The 20,603-nt window shown below is 43.5% G+C and overlaps 1 protein-coding gene across 1 annotated transcript in view; it reads right to left on the bottom strand.

Annotated features, from left to right (window-relative positions):
- The window catches only part of RABL6 (RAB, member RAS oncogene family like 6), a 64,631-nt gene that overhangs the window by 21,765 nt on the left and 22,263 nt on the right, over positions 1-20,603 (bottom strand). The window contains exons 4-8 of the mRNA XM_025203010.1: positions 20,280-20,332; positions 18,847-18,938; positions 17,126-17,266; positions 15,851-15,956; positions 10,307-10,410 (exon numbers count right to left, since the gene is read on the bottom strand). Coding sequence (XP_025058795.1) covers positions 10,307-10,410; positions 15,851-15,956; positions 17,126-17,266; positions 18,847-18,926 — 431 coding nt within the window. The 5' untranslated portion in view covers positions 18,927-18,938; positions 20,280-20,332. The remainder of the gene's footprint in view (positions 1-10,306; positions 10,411-15,850; positions 15,957-17,125; positions 17,267-18,846; positions 18,939-20,279; positions 20,333-20,603) is intronic.

The raw sequence follows: 20,603 nt of genomic DNA, 5'->3' as shown, positions 1-20,603 counted from the left end.
CACGCAGTGTGGGGATCACCTCCCCACCCTCGCTTGGCACCCACACAGCAGCTGCCCCATAGCACGGATACAGTGCAGCTCTGCAGGGTGCCATGTGCTGTCTAGGAGCTGGGGCGGCTCCATGTGTCAGCCAGAGCCTGACACTGCTCAGCCCCAGCTGCACCCATGCCACACGGGTGTCAAGAGGGGGGCAGGCATCCCTGCTGCCCTGTGCTGCATGGTGGGGGGGGTTCTGCCACGAGCGCCCAGAAGCCCCAAACGCTGCTGCTGCAGCCAGGGAGTACGGAGCTTTTTTTCTTTTTTTTTTTTAAAGTGCTGGGACTAGGCTAGGGCTGGGGCTGGGCAGGGCAGCCATGGGGGCTTCTCCTGTGGCTCCCCCCACCCAGGGAGAGGCAGGCACAGCTGGAGGAGCCAAGGAAGAACCCGCAATCACACCGCTGTGCCTGCCTCTCCCCGGCAGATCCGAGTCACCGAATCTCACCAAATCAGCACCGAATCTTCCGAAGCTGATTCAGCCGAATCGATTTAGGACAGTAATCCAAATTTCTGAATCGAATCACTGTCCTTCAAAAATCAGCCAAATCCAAATTGAATACTTCCTTATTCATACAGGCCTACTCCCTATTCACACAGAGCCCTTGGGATTTCCAGTTTTGGGGAACAGACCAAATTAGAAGACCGCTAAAGCCCATATTAGAATGTATGCATGTAGTGGGTTTGTGAAACAAAGGAATACACTGGCAGGACAAAATGTGGACAGTATGACAACCACAGGAAAGCTAATCAGCGATGCCCAAAGCTGAAGAGTCATCACAGAGGGAAAAAAACACAGAAGGAGGGATTTCAGCGCAGTAAAAGGTCCCCGAGAGGGGAACCTGAGGCCACAGTGGACAGAAGGCATACCATCAGCCTGTCTCACCCACCCCACTGGTGGGGGGTGGGCCTCAGCCTCCAACCTCCAGGCGGCTGACATCCGACATTCAAGAGAACCTCAGGGTGAAGCTCGTGTACTGGCCAGATGTACCTTCCTTCTGATGACAGCTCTAGGACTGGTAGATACAGAACTGTTTGCATTATTCTTATCTGTTATCACTGTGTATCAATAAATGTGTCTATTACCAAATGGAGAGGTTGGTGTTGGTCTGAGGATTTGGATCCGCCCAGAACAAGGTATCTGGGTCATAAACCCAGTGCCAGCAAACACCACCACTGACCTCCAAGAAAATAATGAAAGCTAACTAGCCCAATGGCAATTCACGAAGCAGTACTCTCAGGCAACCATGTACAACAGGAATCTCTGGATGTTCCTTAACTGTAATCAGAAGGTCATAACAAATGCAATTCCACACCACTTATGGTTTGACATCTGTGAAACACAGCTGAAAGGAGGATGAGATGGGCTAAGGCCACCTCTCCCAGACCTCACCAAACTAAGCAAATGCTTTGAATTTGTAGAAATGCCAACAAGTCTCCGGCAGGATGTGGAACCCCCCCAGGAGTCTCTCCCCACAGTGTATCAGACCACTCCAAACCTGCCTACCAACACCACTTCAGGGTTAGTAGCATGGCAGACCCAAGTTAGAGGCACTTTGCTTTGACGACTTCCACTTCCTCTTTATGAACTTCAGTTCTGCATTCCCCGGCCTCTCCCAGAACGTTTCTGTAGTGCAGGACTCCCTAACAGCAAGAGGGCAGATGTATATCCAGGACAGCCCTGGTATGCTGTCCTGAAATCCTCTCTTGAGTCCCACTCAGCATTAAGGATTTCTGCCTCTCAACTGTGAAGTGGAGTTAGCCCTTGACCAATCCTGTGGGTTCACCTCTTCTTGTTGTGAATGATAGTACTCTTGATATTACAAGAACAGTAATTCTGTGAAGGGCTTGAAGACTAACATTGATGCTGCAACCCAGGCTAAGTACGGAAAAAGTGCTATCTCCATATTTTTACAGTCGTCATTGTGATAACAGCTAAGAACAGCACAGATTGCCAGCAAAAACATGTAGGACTCACCAAAGCAACCTAAGAAACAGCAATGAAAAAAACCCAAGAGAGGAATCCCTAAATTTCAGGACAGATGGAAGCTTCTGGGAAAAGACTAGACTGTTATTATATTGCTGAAGGCTCTAAGAGGTTAAAGGTGGCATGCAAGGAAATAAGTCATCTTAGGATGCAGATCGTGATAATCAAAGGAAACTTTAAGAAGGTGGAATCACAGGGGAAGATTAGGAGAGGACACTGTTTCCAACAGCTGCATATTTGAAGCCTCATTGTACTATGTGCTATCAAAGCTATCCGATTTGGAAGCAGTCAGCTTCATTCCATGGAAGAAGCCAACTTCAGAGAGCGAGAGATATCAGGCAAAAGGAACTATGATTCCACTATGATTCCTTGGCAGAATGGATCCTACTTTTCAGAAGCAGGAACATGGGAATTTCAAAAACAGCAAAAAACCACTATGGCTTAAGTATAAAGAGACTCGTTTTTGTCCATACCATGACTATTTAAAGGGACTGAATTGCACAGAGGGTCACATCTGTGATTGTACCCATGTCTAGACAGAAGTCTCTTCATTTTACAAAAGGACACATGCTCAAGGTGGGGCAAGGTATTTTTAAACACACAATGATGTGAAATACACTGCATGAAAGTTAGTGAGACTTGTGCTGTCACCTCACATCAGTGCTATGGAAAATTCCACTTAAATGAATAGTGCTGGGTCTTCTGTTGTCCCATCTAGCGCAGTCTTCCCCACCCAACAACAAGACACAGATCCATGCTCCCTCTCAGAGGACGCTGGCATGGTCTGACACTTGTTCTAGGAGCACTGCATGGACTGGTTCTGCTGAGCTCCCAAGTTCCAAGAGCATCCCCAAAGGATCTAAGACAGGCAATACAGACTGGCTTGCTGGGATACAAGCCAGGAACCAGGACACGGGTTTGTTTAGGGAGGAAAGTTGCAAATTGGAACCTGCAGTCTGTAGGAGCCAACCTGCCTACCACTACATAGCAGCCTGATGGCAAAAGCTTTCAGCACCAGAATGTCTGCACTACAGTGCAACATTAACTGCCATGATGGAGATATGCAAGCAAAGCCTCTCTGTTGCATACTTTTAAAACACCTCATTATACACAAGCATCTGTCTACAGCTTTACCTGGACACTTTGAAGGCATGTAAAGCTGTTTGAGAGCTAAAGGGTTTCTCCCAAACTCCCTATTGACTCTTTCCTCCCTGTCGTTGTAATATCACCATGGCATTTTTTGCCTTTCTTACTCTTCTTCTTACCATCTTTGTCAATTTAGGGCAAAGCAGCCACCCCTGCAGTCAGTCTTATAAATCCATTAACATCAAGCTCTAAGAAATGTCTTCTTTATGTATACTTTTTGCACAAGTAAAGGCATCTACCACATAGAGTGAATGCAATCTTAAGATATGGGAGGTGACAATGCCATGGTTAGGCCTCATCTAGAGTACTGTGTGCAGTTTTGGGCTCTACATTTTAAAAAGGATGCAGAGAAGTTGGAGGGGTCCAGAGGTGGGTGACGCAAGTGATAAAAGTCTTAGAAAGTAAGCCGTACAAGGAGAATTTGAAGGAAACAGGCATGATCAACTTAAGAAAAAGGCGATTAAGAGGGGCATAACAGCAATCTTCAAATACCCAAAGGGCTGCCATGAAGAAGAGGTAGAACACCCTTTTTAGCTGCTGCAGAGAGTAGGAGGCATCCTAATGGCTTGAAACTGCAGTGAAGTAGTTTAGATTGGATATCAGGAAACATTTCTTCGCTATTAGAACAATGAGGCAACAGAACAGGCTGCCTAGGTAAGCTACAGAAGCTCCATCATTGGAGGTGCTCAAGACAAGGTTGGATAAGCATTGACAGGGATGATCTAAGAGTAGTTATGCTTCGACCAGGACGTGAAGAGTAGCAGTTGGAAGCCCAGAAGCTTCCACGGATCCCTGAGAGATAACAAGAAAAGCTTTATAGCCTAGACCAGGTAGATATTGGAGAAGACCACGCTCAACAACAGGAGAATGAAGCAGAGCTCCACAACCAGTTTAGCTACAAAAGATTAAAGCAGCTGATATGGGAGGGATAAAGAAACAGGAGTTCAGGCTGTCTAGTTAGAGGGTATGATGTATGGAGTTATGCCTGAGGATTTTGCCTGGAGTGTGCCAATGCTCCTGCTGGGACTTAAACCCAGAGTTTCCTGTTTAGAGGGTCTTGACCACGTACTCCGGGTCAACCTGATCGCCACACTTGGGATCAGAGGGAATTTTATCCTATGGTCAGACTAGTCTGAACAGTGTGCGTGTGTGGGGGGGAGGGGGGGAGGGAGGGGCTGGGTGTCCCTTCTTCTGTAGCAAGGAGCATGGCCCTCTTAGGTCTCTCAAGTGTATTTTAACAACCCTTGCAACCATGAGACACTGACAGACCTTGCCCCCCCTGCTTTACCTGTGGCAGGTTAAGGTGCTTTTGGTGTCCTTGGGCAGTATACATGCCTTGTAGTTGTGCAGCAGAGTTGATTATGTAGTTTTAGGAATAGATTAAACAAGGACTTGTATGGGGTAGCTTGGATGGGGATGGTCTGCCTCAAGCAGGAGGCTGGACTAGATGATCTTCAGAGGTCCCTTCCAGCCTACAAATCTGTGAACTGAAGTATATTTTCTCTGTGGACCTACTAGACTGTTAAGACAATTTCCTTACAGAACTTAGTTTGGCAAAATTATATGCTAGAATCCATGCATGACAAATAATGGTGGCTTCCTGGGAACACAGGTATCTGCTGCAGAGAATCTCTCAAAAAAAGGAAGACACCCTCAGTAAATTGCAGATGCTTTATTTACAGGGCTTCATTTCCCCTATTGCCTTCTGTGGAAGACCGCACTTAGCTGAATGGATCCTACTTCATTGATCACTCCCGAATAGTAGTTTTGATATAGCATTCATATAAGCAGCTCTGTCAAATGGGAGATTTGGAAGCAGAGTCTCAGTTGACTTGCAGAAGTTATGGATTACCTAAAAAGCTGGAATTACAAAATGAGGTTCAACTTCTGAGAATCCATTTTTGGAATAATGTCTCTTACGAAACCAATTTAAGATTCTTCTTAAGACCTCTTGATAAGGAACAGAAGTGCATGATTGCATCTTGTTTGTCCAAGGCAGTGGGGTCTAACCTTTTTGGCAAGCCTACCACAAGGTGTGCCAGAGTGCCACTCCAATCCTCTGCCCCTATCCAACCTACTGCTTTGCTTTCTGCTCCGTTCACCTTGCCCAATCTGTTGCTCTGCTTCCTGCCTTACCTATCCCTATGTTCCTTACTCTCTCTTTGATCTACCATGTGCCACACACACCACCTGTCCATGCCACGGGTTGGCCACCTCTGGTCTAAGGGTATATAATAAGGTCATGAAGTAACTTATGGATCACATTTTTCTATACCTCCCAAAACCCTGTGTTGGGAGGAAAAAAAATCTTAGAGTCTTCTCTATATAGAATATTTTTATTTATCACCACTAGCTCAATGCAGTCCTACTTCAAACAATCTGTACTTTCCCCCATGCTTTAAAAGTAAGTGTTGATTATGGCTTTTGGGGGCAATAAGGCTGGTCCACATGGCATAAAAGTACTCAAATGTTAGAACTAATGAAAACCTTTCCATTTGATCAGATGGTATTTGCTACCCATCTTATTCAACTGTGGCAAACATCTTCATGAGCAACTTGCTCTTGGAAAGAGATGTGCATGTTTGAAAGAACCTCCACGTCACAAATATTTGACAACCTTCTGGAAGCTTCTTGTGTATCAGACATCCAATGATGGGGCAGGCATGTTACTCAGCTGACCAATCACAATTCAAAATTCTCAAACAGCACAGTGACTGATAGATTGAAAGAGAGGCAAAGAAGCTAAATAATAGTTAGAATAAACAGGTCCAGAAAAAAAGTGATCATCATCAGGTCAAGAAGAATTTGTGACAGTAAAAGGAGTTAAACCCATTTTTGGTATTTCAGAGAAGCACAAGGTCAGCAATGCTACCAAACGGGCAGTGAAGAAGGTGCAGCAATAGACAGAAGAGAGATGAAGAACAAGTCTTGCGCACACCTATCAGTTAAGTCGCAACCAGCTGGGGTCTCAGGGATACATTATATAAGCTGGATGTGTCAGTGTTGCCTGCCACCTTGCGGTTCCTTTGGTAACTGCACTCTGGAGCAATAGCACTGTCATGTTTTGTCCCCAGTCATGCCAAATCCATCAGTATGAACAGTTACCTAGTCCTGTTTGGTCCCACATTCTCTTTGAAGGGGGTATTTTTCAGCTTTCCTAATCTAGTAGCTTCTATCAGCTACTCAAGCAAAGGGTGGGAGGGACAGGGAATTGACCCTTGGGATGTGATCCTTAATCAAAGTTCAACAAACCCTGCCACCCCACAGAACTCTGACAACATGCTGATTATCTCCATAAAACCAGAGACCCCCATGTCCCCTATCTATACTGTAGAAGCTAAAAGGAGTGAGGGAGTCAAATCAGTTGGTGCAAAACAAAAGCCAAGAGACAGAAAGCTTAAGGGCAACCACTGTCAATTGAAATATCTGGGGACATCTCATCCAACAATGCTAGCTATAGCAACTTCAATAGTCCAAATCTGTGCATCTCCTAAATTCAAGATGCCAGTATGAGGTGTTAATACCTGGTAAGGGTCAGCAGGCTGCTCTGTACCAGCCCTGCTTACCATAAACAAACCAGCCACACAATACAAATCACAGGACGTTCACTTTTAACAACTAAAATTTGGTAGCGGTAATATGCTAAACAGAATAATCCTGAACCATAAGGATACCTCGTGAATAAAATCCTGCCAAGCCACATCAATTAGCACTGCTAAATCTCTTTGCCTGGCAAACACGTGCATTTGCATGCAGGGGGAATTAGTAACTATGTATGTTGCAAGTTAGCTGTGTCTGCAAATACCTGATTATTATAACACGGTTTGGAACAGGAAACAACTGAACTGGTTTAGTTCTTTGCTATACAAATGTATCATACATATTTGAATCAGAAACCAGTCAAAGGGAATCCAATTCACATCAGGTCACTGACAGATTAATAAGCAGCTTCAGATAAAACATTAGAGAAATAAATTTAAGTGACTCCTCTCCTCTGCCACCATCATGTAGGCCACTGAAGCAACAAGAGATTAGGAGCAGGACTCCTAGAAAGTGAACATGTACAGCTGGAGCCATTTCCAAAGGGCAGAACCTGTAATTTTTAAATGGTTAGGTATAGACAAAATAAGGAAATACAGATGTAGCAAAACACAACTTTAACACTGCTTCATCCCGGGTTAAAACTGGAGCAGCTTCACTACGTTTGTCCACAGCTAACAATTAGAACATAACTGCTTCCCTTCTGAAACTCCTCCAAAAGTATATGTCCATACTCAAAGTAAGACCAAGCAAACCTTAAAATATTGCTCTATTTTTATTATCAAGGTAGAAGTATTTATATGAGAGCCATCATCATCTCTGGTTTGGAATCCGCAGCTCAGCATCTTAAGTTAGGAGCAAGTAAAAATATCTTAAAGATCCTGTTATAAAAGGAATGTTTTCTGAAAGAAAAGGCTTCTGGCTAATTGATGCTTCAAATACACAGGTATACACCTGAAGAAGCTAAGACTATGGCATCCACAGTCACAAAACAAGCAGAATTTGGCCAGCTATGTTTGTTTCAATTTCCCTGCTAATCCAGAAACCAACCAAGAGATGTTATTCTCTAATACTTTCACAGTTTGTTTCCATGCAAACAAACCAGTTCTACTTGTTAGTCGTCATGTCTTTCCCCACTATGTGCAATTACCCAGGTAGAAAGCACAAGCACCTGCAGCATGAGCCCTTCTTGGCTACTAAGCAGCAGTCCTCTGCTGTCAACACAGCACCCCTAACACAGGACAAGTGCAAGGGTCTACTCAGTCATGCTGTATTGCTGAGTTACATATGGATATGCAGGCCCTTTCTTTTCAGTGGTTTCAACAGCTGCCAGCTGATTCAAGAATGAGAATGGATGAAGTACTGACACACTGACTGACCACTTGTTTAGATTCACTGAGGTTTATACAAGTGCCTCTCTGCAGTTTCTACTGAAGTCTCTCGTCACTTCCAAACACAACAGCCTAGAGGAGCACAAAGTGCATTGTAAACTCTTTGAGGCAGGCACCAATTTTTGTTCCGTGCTTGTGTAGCACCTAGCACAATGAGGTCCTACGCTCACGCCCTGCCACAAATACAAATAAGTAATACACTAGTTATTCACCCCCTGTCACCACAACACTAGCTACTAGTTAGTGGAAGTACTCATGGAAGCACAGCAGTGTCATAAAACACTGTGCCATGGCAGGGATCTTGACCATTTTAGTTAGATACCAGTCCATCATGAATTGAGAATATTCAGACCAACTCCCCACCCCAACCAATAGAAAATGATCTGGTAGCTCAGACACTGCAACAGTGTCCTTTGAACACTGCCCACAAAAGTTTATATATGCAGTGACTTAGTGAATCTCACCTTAAACCATTTGTCCTGCAGAAACAGGACTGCAATACTTTGGAAATAATGCTTTACAGGTATGCAGGTGCCTTTAGTCAAGGCACCTGCATTGATAGAACAATCCCATGCATGACTACAGGCTTGGGACCGACTGACTAAGCAGCAGCTCTGCAGAAAAAGACCTGGGGATTACAGTGGACAATAAGCTGAATATGAGCTAACAGCATGCCCTTGTCACCAAGGCGGCTAATGGCATACCAGGCTGCATTGGTAGGAGCATTGCCAGCAGACTGAGGGAAGTGATTATTCCCCTCTATTCAGACTGGTGAGGCCACAATTGGAGTACTGTGTCCAGTTTTGGGCCCCCACTACAGAAAGGATGTGGACAAATTGGAAAGAGGCCAGAGGAAGGCCACTAAAATGGTTAGGGGGCTAGGGCACATGACTTATGAGGGAGCTGAGCTTATTTAGTCTGGAGAAGGGAAGACAGAAAGGATTTAATAGCAGCCTTCAACTCCCTGAAGGGGGGTTCTAAAGAGGATGGAGCTTGACTGTCCTCAGTGGTGGCAGATCACAGAACAAGGAGCAATGGTCTCAAGTTACAGGAAAGGAAGTTTAGGATGGATATTAGGAAAAACTCTCTCACTAGGAGGGTAGTAAAACACTGGAAACAGGTTACCCAGAGCAGCTGTGGAATCTCCATCCTAGGAGGTTTTTTAAGACCCAGTTAGACAAAGCCTTGGCTGGGATCATCTAGTTGGGGATGGTCCAGCTTAGAGTAAAGGGTTGGCTAGATGTCCTCCCGAAGACTCTTCCAAACCTAATTTTCTATTATTCTATGATACTAAGTATTTCAAAGTGCTGTACAAACAGGGGAAGGATTCTGCTCGAAGCTATGGAATCTGAACCTCGGATTTACTCTGAAAAGCCAATTAAAAAAAAAAAAAAAAATCACACAGTGGGGAGATTTCCATAGCTACTGACTGATTTCCAAGTAAGTCAGTTTTAACAAAAGGACACCTGCATTGCTGATGCGTTCTGGAGCTTGAAAACTTGCATGCCACGTGCTTGCAGTCAGAACTTATTCAACAGATTTGATGATCATGCCCTAGTGCAAATGCACTCCCCACTCACTGTCCTGGCTTTGTAAGGCTGACACAAGTAAAAAGCTCGCTCCAGTCAGCGAAGTGACCAGCTATGACTGTATGCATATACAGCAGCAGATGCAGGCAGGTAGATAAGACCACACTTAAGCTTCTAGACAAAACATTTAAAGGGAGCAAAAAACGACAAGAATCTTAGAAAAGATTTAGGTAAATAACTATTTATGACAAAAGATGCTGAAAGGCTACAGCCAAAACAGGGTGAACCAGTGTACCTACTAACACAATACAGGGCACCATAAGTAAGCCTTTTCATCATTAGACACTATGATGTACTCATCTCTAATCCTCATATCACGTGCTGCCTGCCTCATTAGCACCTCACCATTTCATCTTACTCAGCTATACCTTCACTGCCCTCCCCACAGGTCACGTGCCTGAAGGAACCAGACCCACAGTTAGAATCCAACAAGCAGGCTCTGCTTCAGAGAAGTCTCATTTTACATGAAGTTCTAAATGAAATAGCTAAGCAAATAACTGTTATCCACTGGACTCCCCAGCAAAGCTAAATGTCATGGACTGTGGTAAAATTCAAGGCTCCCAACAGACAGGTGCTCCCTGGATTCCAGCAAACAAGGTAGAAAGGTCTCAGTAACATACAGTTCGTAGTTTTGGTCCTCTGTCTCTTGCTGCACTGAGAGTTCTTCCAGCGTTGCATCAATATCTAGCTGATTTGTCTCCAGCTGCCGTAGCAATGTCTCCCTCTGAAGAAAGGAAAATAAAGACAGGACTAAGCAGGAAGGGTCACTGTAACAGATCCATGAGCTCACAGGATACAGCGAGATCTTGTATCAGCATAGGCAATCGCCATTCTACCCACACTAATGAATAAAACAGCAGCTAAGGCCCATGGCATGGCATTCAACATAAATAAAACAGCACAGTGGAAGGCAAGGAGGAACCAAGGGGTGTTAACCCAGAAACTCAGCAAATATGAAGAAGAACAGTAGGTTCACAAAGCCGCACTGTTCTAGGCTACAGGTCAGTAATATACAGCTTCCAGAGAAAGACTGCTGCACTTGAGAATCACTCAGTTATGGAAATCAGTAGCACAATGCCTTTGCTTTGATTTTTTAAGTTTCTAGCATCAACAATTAAGTCTCACAATAGCACCAGGAGAGAAGAATCAGTGGTGCACTGAGTCACAGATCGTTCTTGTCTAGTGGGACTTAAGTTGGTCCTCCAGTTGAGTGAATACAAAACCCAACTGCCCTTGTAAATTAGTCTACAAATGGCAGACAACTGGAGGAGGCTGACTTCTAAATTGTATCAGCATTGCATCTGTCTGATCGTTTTCTCTGGTCTTTACCTGGCAGGGCCCTATGTATGCTGTGACTGCAGTGATGGCATGTGCCAGAGAAACTACCCTCTATGGACTGCACTTCAAAAATCAAGCTTTTAAGAACTATTTGTTTCTAGATTTCATTTCTGTGAAGAAAGCCCTATAAATATGAACAGGTTGCATTCAGAGCCCTAAGTCTGTGAACTCATGCAGATTACATAATGTCAGCTTCCATTTTCAGAAAGGGAAAGTGTCTAGCTTACCCAATTGAAGAAATTAGCTTGAAATTGAGACCTGAACCAAATAAAACAAATAAAAAACCAGAGAGCAAATGAACCCACTGCTGGTTGTTTAGACTCTCATGATTTTTAAGTCAATTTCAGGACCTGATGTGTGTGTTCTGAATGCCTATGATTGGCAATACTGATAAATCAATGCTGGGCTGTCTTCCTGACACTGAAGACAGCCAGAGCCATTACTCAGAGGCACGAACAGGGCCCCTTGACTTAATTTGTTAGCTGTAAAAACCAAAAGATGATGATTTAATTAAAACATTAACTATTTAATTACTGGGCTTTTTTTGTTTAAGAAGAAACATCTAGTTAAGGTGCCGAACGCATACCACCCAATGGCTCCTGCATGTGCTGACTTGCAGCCTCCAACGTCAAAACCTTGAGCTTGCAGCCTCCTATTGCAGGGCACAATTCTTCTCGCCTTCCCTCACAGCCCCCTCCCAATCCCTCAACAACAAACCAGGCTGAACCCGATTCTGACAGAGCAACTGCTCATGTACCAACTACATCAACAGCTTGCTGACGTACTGTTAGGATTTTAGTGACATTTTCACTGCCTCGGGGCAATGATGTCTTCCTCTCCCAACACCTACACATGAAAAGGTGCAGGAAGTGGTCACAGTATTTGCTCATGCAAACTGCTTCTAACGCACAGTGGCAGTGGTCCTGGATCAGGACCCACCTGTGTCAGAAACTGTAAAAACAGTTCTCATCACCAAGACCTTACAGTCTCTTGAAACACAAAGGCATTTATACACATACTTTTCCCCCCTGTGACACACCAGAGATCTGCCACTTCAGAGCATTCTCGATTAATCAAGTCTGCTCCTCACGTGAGATGAGGCGAACTGTGCTGTGCGCAATTGTGTAAGTGGTGAAATGTGCATCGCGCACACAAAATGGTAGTGATGCGCTCCTGAACTAAAGCACCTCTGATGTGTTTTAGTTCAAAAGTGCACCACCACCATTTTCTCCCTCCCTCACTCCCACTGCATGTGTATAAATCAGGGGTGGGCAAAATACGGCCCGCGGGCCGCATCCAGCCCACGAGGCCATTTTATCTGGCCTGTGGGGCCCCTAAGAAGATTTTGAAAATTAATATTCAGATGCCCTTGTTTCCTGTAAAAAAATGACAGGAACCAAGGGCAGTAGGACCCAGGGTAAGCCTGGCGGGCTCCCACAACAGCAGGGCCTGCCTGGCCCCAGAAGCCCTAGGTGGGGCTTCTGGCCTGGGAGCACATGGCTGCCCCAGCCAGAATCTCAGGTAAAGTGGAGGGGGGGGCGGGAAGGGAGGGCAGGGGAGGACCCTGGGCAGGGAAAGATCCCGAGGAAAAGCTGAGTGCGGGCAGGGGGGAAAGTGGCCCCTTGCCTGCCCCGTGGCCAGTACCCCGCGCTGCAGCCGCTCACAGCCCGTGTGGGGCTGCCTGTGCCTGCTCCAGAGAGCCCTGCGTGGGCTGCGAGCACCTGCAGTAGGGAGCGCCAGACATGGGGCAGGCGAGGGGCTGCTTTTCCCCACGCTCAGCACCAGCTTTAAATTCAATTTAAAGATTTTTAGCAAATTTAAGACAAACAAAACTTGTCAATTTAAAGTTTTAAATTAGGTTTATTAATAAAAGAAATATAATTTAAAAACATGAATAAACAATTCTCTTTTTTTTTAAACCATTGATTTGTATCTATCTTATCATCAGAATATTTAAAAACTACTTATTTTTAGCACTAATGACTCAGTAGAACTAAGCAAACTCAGTTCTGGCTCTAGCTGAATGCCACCTTCAGTGCTCCACTGGAAAAAGACAATTGGCTGAAGTATCTTTTTGTAGCCTTTTGCCTCTTTATAGTGGAATCATCTAAGGGGAAGGGAGCCGGGGAAATGGTTTTACCACATTAACACTTCCTGCTTTATGCTATAAAAAGGCCTGCCAGTATGCCAGGCACTGAACTGCTTTCTGAAAACAGTAAGCCCACCCCATGAAAGAGAACGTATAAATAAGTGAGGAGCTGCTGCCGCTGGAGAGGACTTGCTTTGTATGCAGAGTATGAGTTTCATTCTCTGCTTCCTTGATGAAAGATGCATGAATGTAAGATGAAGATGGGAAAGTGTAATTTAAAACCAAGCCACAATGCCACATGCTGGATGAAGAATACAGAGCTAACACAGTTTACCAACATCTTCCCCTCCTCCCAAGACCTCTGCAAGGTTAGAATTAGGTATACCAAGACATTCCACCAGGCAAACTAACTGACTAAACCAGATTTGCATGGTACACTGCATAGAATCCTTCTACTTTAACCTTACTTTGGGTGGCTATTTTATGTTGGAGATTATTAATACCCCCCAAAACAAGAACACTATTATTAGAAACTAGATCTAGCATCCATTAATCCCACCAATTCTAATAGTATGAGGTACTTCTGCTCTTCAATGAGCCTTAGGGAGCCCACTCCTGTCTCTACTGAATTCAAAAGAAAAGACAATCCAAAATAAATATATTCAGAGTTCCATTCTGGAAGGTTTCTAAAATTTGACAAGAGGCCAGACTACAAATAAAGTAACACAAGAAACATTCATTGTGGGCTTCCTAAACTCGGAGACGGGGAGGAATGCACTCAGGAAAGCAATGCACGCCTACTTGAGGGCTTCTGCATCTAGATCTTAATGGGGTACTAAGAACTGCCTTCAAGACTGAATAAAATCAAAGAACATGGTCAGATGCAAAGACAAAGATATTTGAGTGTCACTTCCTTGAAAATCCACGGGAAAATACTAGCCTGAAAGCCAGATATGATCACAGGGATTGGAGCAGAAATACATTTTCAGTCATTCTGTTTGGAAAGCTCTTATTTTTTTAGGCATTGCTTATCCAAAACAAAGGCCCAGGAGACAACTGCAATCCAGCCACATTCTCCTTTGAATGACAGAAAAAGAGTAAATCAAATAAATCCACTTTCAAGGTTGAGGTAATCAGAGGAATGCAAACAGTTGGCATTTTTAAGCAAGTATGATGCATGCATACCAGTCAAATGCCTGCCTCTAGCCCTGTTTGAATGCATCTATAGGAACCCAAGGGGTCACCTGAGAAGTCATTTTAGAGTCACTTAAAACAAGTTAACTCTGTACAGCATCCTTTCATACACAAATTTCATGGTCTAATAACTGATATGGTTATTGCTACAGGCAAACACACCAAAATCCATATTTGCTACTGTACAGAGCAGACTCTGAAATTGCATGCAGGTCTTCTCATTCATGTTGCCTCCTCTGAACAGTAGCAACTCAAGAAACCTCAAAGTGATAAAACCAAGTCACTTTCTTTCCCTTTCCACGTGAACCGTTGTTTTTGTGATTTTACCTCGTGTCTCGGTTCAGTTAACTTATTATATTCGATATAAGCACTTTCTGGTTATGTCACCAGTTGAGAAAATCATTCTGTATAGAGACTATTAAGAACATCAGTGTAAATGGTGATCAGATATCCAATGCATCTGGCACAAATCTCTTGCTGCTGTCTCGTCTCTTACTCACATCTCTTTGAAGGGGAAGCCCTGCAAGAAAGCAACTGCAACATAACCTGGGAACAGCTTATTCTGCAGGAAGGCACTTCATTGCTGCAAATATGCAACTGACTGGGATGGATGAGTGTGTTACATTTCTGCAGCTTCTCTCTGGACACTTTACTATTTATTTAACTGAACTGCACTGTCTCTTACATAGTGAAATTCCATTCTGAAGTATTTCTTTCCGATGTCCGAGCTTTGTGGACCACAGACTTGGTAGCTAATATTAGCTTAATTGAACTTAGCCTGAGCTAGCATGTTAGCTAGATTTGTTGTTCAGAAAATACACAAGTGTGTGAAGATTTATCTAATGAATGATCTGCAGACTAAAATCCTCAGGCCTTAGAAAAAGCACAGAATATCACCCCACAAAATGTGTTAATAGCATTTCATTTTCTGTGGTCCATTCAGTTCTTGCCTCTTCACTGAGGCAGCCCACAAAGCAGTCAGTGATAAGGAAAACTGGAGACAAACCAGATCCACAAGGAACCAGACAGATCACTAACACAACATCACAGTGTAAAAATTTATAACTACCATATTTGAACTACTGACTGAGATATGAAAAACTCTTTACCTGTTTTCCCCTCAGCCATTCAGCCCCCTGGCAAGCATTTTCTGAATGGTATTCTAACCAATGGGCAACACTTAAAATTTGTACATTATAAATACCTGTGTGTAAAAGTTTATATAACATTCTGGATGTGCTGACCTATTAGTACTGCAATATACGCAGTTTCTTCCTCACATCCCATTTATAATCCTGGGAACCTTATATACGGTGCTAACAAGATTCCAACTGTGTAGTTAAGAACATCTGCTTTACAAGTAAAGACCTGTTTAAATCAGGGGAGGCACTATACACAGTCACTTTGTTCACAGTCAATCAGGAAAGCAAAAGGACTGTACAGGTTCTTTTAACAGCTTAAAAACCAAGCTCCCTCACTTGTGGCAAGGGTTAGATCTCTCCCATGCAGACTCTCTGCCTCATGGAATTACCTTGGAACTTACCTGCAGCTGTAGGAATGGGATATTGAAGAATTTGTGCAGGTACTTCAGGCCAAAGCTGTTCTTCATAGAAGATTCAGCATAGCGAAAATATGAGGAGCCAGGAGGTCTGTTCCAATAGGTAAAGAGAAGAGAATTATACAGAAGAGACTGACAATGCACACAGACACAGCACTTGCCAAATTCTCTCTCATGCGCAACTCTCATTTCCCAGGAGACTCTTCAACACCAGGATTTAGGCTGACAGGTCATCTTGCCAGGGGCTCATTATTTTGTTTACAGCTCTAAAGAAGCCAAAATTAACACTTCATTCCAGTCAAAGGCAGGCAGAAAAGCTTTGGTGCAGCTGTTGTTGTGTTTCAGTGTCATGCAACTGACAAGTCTAAGAGTCGCTTCGCTGGGACACCAGGGCAACAGCTTCCTGAACTGGGTATTTCACAGCTGTGCAAGCTCATTTCTCATGGAAAAAAGGACCTAAATTAAGCTAACTATTTAAAAAAAAAAATCACAGCACTTGGAATTATTTACACAAGTTCATTATAGGCAATAACATTTATAGCATGTTTAAAACTGTCCAATATTAAGCATTTCCCTCTCATAGATTTCATTCCTTTATGTCTGATACTGACATACGTGAGCAAGAGGAAATTTGCAAGACAACCTTTAAAAAAACTATTTTGAAAGCCATTCCCAGAAAGAAAGGCAATACAAAAAGGATCAGTTAATTCCCGACCAACAGGGTAATATCTACAATTAAAGAGTGTGGTGTCTCACAGCTCAGTGTAAAGAAATGTTAAAGTGACTACCTAACTGGCATCAAAAAAGAACAGTTTGGCCGGGACCAGGGGCTGGAATGCTGCACTAGCCTTGGTCTGTCTTTAGAGTACGATTGAGGAAACTAGCAGCACAAGGCTGGGTTTCTTAGAGCCTGGATGCTGGTGGAAGAGTCAGGGCAGGGAATTTTCAGCAACAAAAAGATAGCCTTAAAAATGGGGTGAAGTTTAATCCTATCCAAATAGAGCAATTCTGAAAGGCCTACCCAAGACATTCATCAGCTGACCCTTTTAAGGTCAGAAAGGCAAAGGAAGAGCCAATGATTGCTTAAAACAGAATCCCCAGTACAAAACAAAGGGATATCAAAACAATGTCTGACCCCAGGGTTGGACAACTACCAAAGGCTGCAGTTCAATGGCACAGGCATGTCTAGGAAATTACAGTGACCTTTACCAGGATTGGTAAAGGCTGCTCCCCATTAATGGCAGCACCAGCCTTGCTTACCTGTTTAGGTTGTCAATGAAATCCCGCACATCATCAGGTAGGATAACCCGATGCTCTCCCATATCTCGGTAATTCCCAAGCACACACACTGGAACATGAGTCGGCACTTTAGGAAGCTCCCTCAATATGTAGTTAAATGTCCTTTACAAAAAAACGCAAAACAGAAAAGAGTATGGGCACACCTGGAGGTGAATTGTACCTATCAGGAATATTACTCTATTCACAGTCATGCACAAGCCATAAAAGACACAAGGCAAGGAAGAAAATCTAAAAGCCCAGATTCAGAAAATTATGTAGGCAGTATCACTTGTCATAGAAAGCATCATTCCAAAACAAACCAACCATACTCTACTTTCAAGCAAGAACCCATAGAAAGTTTCTTGAGGAAGCAAGACAAGACTTTTTTCCCCTATCCCTGCTGATGATCTGCATTACATATCAATCGTTTTTGTTGTCAAGATCAAAATTAGTGCAAATACAATCTGTACATAAGTGATCAGCAAGTTTCCTAAGCTATTTACTTTGTTCATTCCCTGTGGAAGTGAATTCCATAAGCTATATGCTCCATTTAATCCATTTCAGCTTCACTGGTTTAACCAAGGGCCAACCCTGGCTTTCCCTAATAGGACTGCATTTAAAGGTCCCTGCTTTGCAGAACTAGGCTGGTACAGGCTGTACTGATGTACTGCAGATACACTGCACGATCTATTCTATACCTAAGTGTCTGGATAGCCTGATTTGGTATAGCAATGAACAAGAGTCTTAGTTTCTGTCCTTCATTTGTCTAGATGTTCTGGAGTGCAGCAGTCTGCCAGTGGCTTGAAATAAAATTAAAGAGCATGTCAAATAAAACTGCTTCTGAGTTAAGGCCTACAGAAAGGAGGATACTGGAGCCATGAGAGACCAAGCAATGCGATAGTGATTTTTCCTCTTATGGCTCCATATCATCTTTTAAGCTAAAGAGATAGCAATTTCCTCTCCACACCTTCAATTAACTGAAGGGGGCAGCAACATTGGCGTGGGCCAGTCAGTGATCCTGTCCCATCAGGACAACTCTGTTTCCTTTTTCCTAGGTTCCAGCACACCTTTACACTGCTGATTTTCCCTTCATTTTCCCAACCATGACTTCCATATTCCTCCCATCCTCCCCACTAGATGGGAAACAGAAGAGCCCAACATTTCTACATGTAAATCTATGCACTTGGAAATATCCACGTTCCTAGATGTTTCAACATTCCCTTTGAACCCTCTTTCCCATTCCTCATTATTCATGGTCTCCCATTCTCTATCACACTCTTTGAAGCTGGAACTATGCCGTTTCTGCATTTCCTTCAGATAGTGGTGTAGTCCTTTCCTTTTTCGTGTCCTTGTGACAAGCTATTTAGCAGAACTCACAGAGTCATTGGAATCTGGCAGGCCATGCTATGAGTGCTTCTGCTATGGCCTCAATCTTGCGCCCTCTGGGCTGCCAACCATATACCTTAGCATGCACACCACCCCAGCCCCCAGCAGCACAACAGAAACTGTGTTTGAAAAAGGAGTAAATTAAAAAAACAGGCCAGCAAACAAAGCAATTTTAATGGCCATGAGCTTTTTCCAGCTCAATGGATTGAGCATCAGTTTAAGGGCATCAGTACACAAACCGCAGGTCTAGAAGTCACTTGTTTTGGTTAAATAAATTAAAATTGCAGTGTGCATGCATGCATGCACTCTTTTCTTACCACTGTTTGGTGATGTCAAACATCATCACTACTCCATTGCAGTTTTTATACACATCCAAAAATTCTGCATCCAGAGCCATCTCTGACTCTGCCTGAGGATGGAAAGACACACAAGCAAGCAATACTTCAGTGTTTATAATTTCAGGCTTGTAAAAGAAACAATTGGCACTGGGTGACAGACAACATTTCCAATGAGAGAGTTTCCACAAAAAAAAGCCCATCATTTAAGCAAGGTACTTCATAGTTCACTGCTTACCCTCCCTGAGCAAGCAGGATTTGAAAGCAACCAGGGCGTTCAGTAAACCCAAGTGCTTGATTAAAGCAGTAGAGATAATGTTAGTATTCGCAATCTCAATGTTTCCCCCGCCTCCAGATCCTCTCCTGACAATCTGATTCCATATACAGCTCCAGAATACAATAAGCAAAACAAGTCTATAGAAACCAACTCCCTCTTTGTTTCTTTGTAAATCTAAACGTTCACTGTGCTTCAGCTACTGTTCTATAAACCCAAGAGATAGCTTATGGTGATTCTCCCCTAGGTAATGAAAATGGTATTTTTCTGGAAGCAAACTTGGTTTTGATCATTACTGAATTTGAATGTTTGCAGATGTCAGTACTTTGCAGAGGGCTCCTTAGCCTACTAGGGATCTGCTGGTACCCACTGCACTCCAATACCTACTGAAGGGCTAGACTCCAATAGGAAGTTTCCCTTCACAAGCATTACATGTATTTTTCACTTAAGTACCACAACAGCTGTGTGTTGTGCCTTCATGGGAGCCCCACACTATGCATTTCATGCCTCCTTTTTTCCATGGGAGATGGACATCTTTAAAGCTTCATTCTTGACTAACAGAGGAGATCAGAGAAGACTGGCATTCAAAAGTCCTCTCTACACATCAGCTGGTAGGGAACATCAATCATTGAACTGGACAAGAATCAATTCCTCTGTCCACTAGCCAAAGTGGCTTTTGGTTTGGCAGAAACTGGTTCACTGATGTCAACAGAACTGTGAGAGAATACATTATGGAGTGCTGCTCATTTGCGAGGTTCTGCAGACAGAGGTACCATTACATGACTATGAGCAACACAGTTCTTAATGAGGAGACCATAAACCATTTGTTCCTGAAGAAGAAACACAACAGTCTCTCTTCGGTTCCCTATTCTTGGCTTAACAGACACAAAGTCAGAGCAAACAACAAATGTTTCATCCCCAAAAGAGAGTGGAAAGTGGCAGGAGAGTTGCAGCAGAGAAATAACAGTGATGAGGAGCAAGGCACTGGCAGCAAAAATGGTCCCCGGCAGCCTGGTCTGAAGGTTCCAGTTTGATCACCATGAATGGAGAGATGATATACTCAGAACCTGTATACCCACTGTCTACTGTCAATCACTTAACAATAGAAACAGGGAGGCATTTGCATCTAACAGTGACTCACCTCCTGAGGGTCATTCTCCAGTTTCAAACCATCTCCTCGTTTTTTGCATTTTCCTTGAAAAGAGAAGTTACAAAAGAAAGATGCCTTAGCTTTGGGTAGAGAATTCCCCACCAGGACTGAGTCCTTGTAGAGGACCACAGGGTTTGCATCTGACCTCTAAAGCAAAAATCCACCTTCACACTATAAGCTCAAGGACTAGCAAGGAGAGCAAGCATGCCTTAGTGGGAAATACGTCTACTATTGTTTAATGACAAAGTCAATAGAAAGCCTGCTGCAGCTTAAATTGTGCCTTTGGCAGTAAACAGTAATAGTAATACAAAGAAT

The sequence above is a fragment of the Alligator sinensis genome, unplaced genomic scaffold (assembly GCF_000455745.1).
Source record: "Alligator sinensis unplaced genomic scaffold, ASM45574v1 scaffold235_1, whole genome shotgun sequence".
Taxonomy (NCBI): domain Eukaryota; kingdom Metazoa; phylum Chordata; order Crocodylia; family Alligatoridae; genus Alligator; species Alligator sinensis.
Note: the sequence above shows the minus strand (reverse complement) of the source record. Positions and strands in the feature narration are given on the sequence as shown.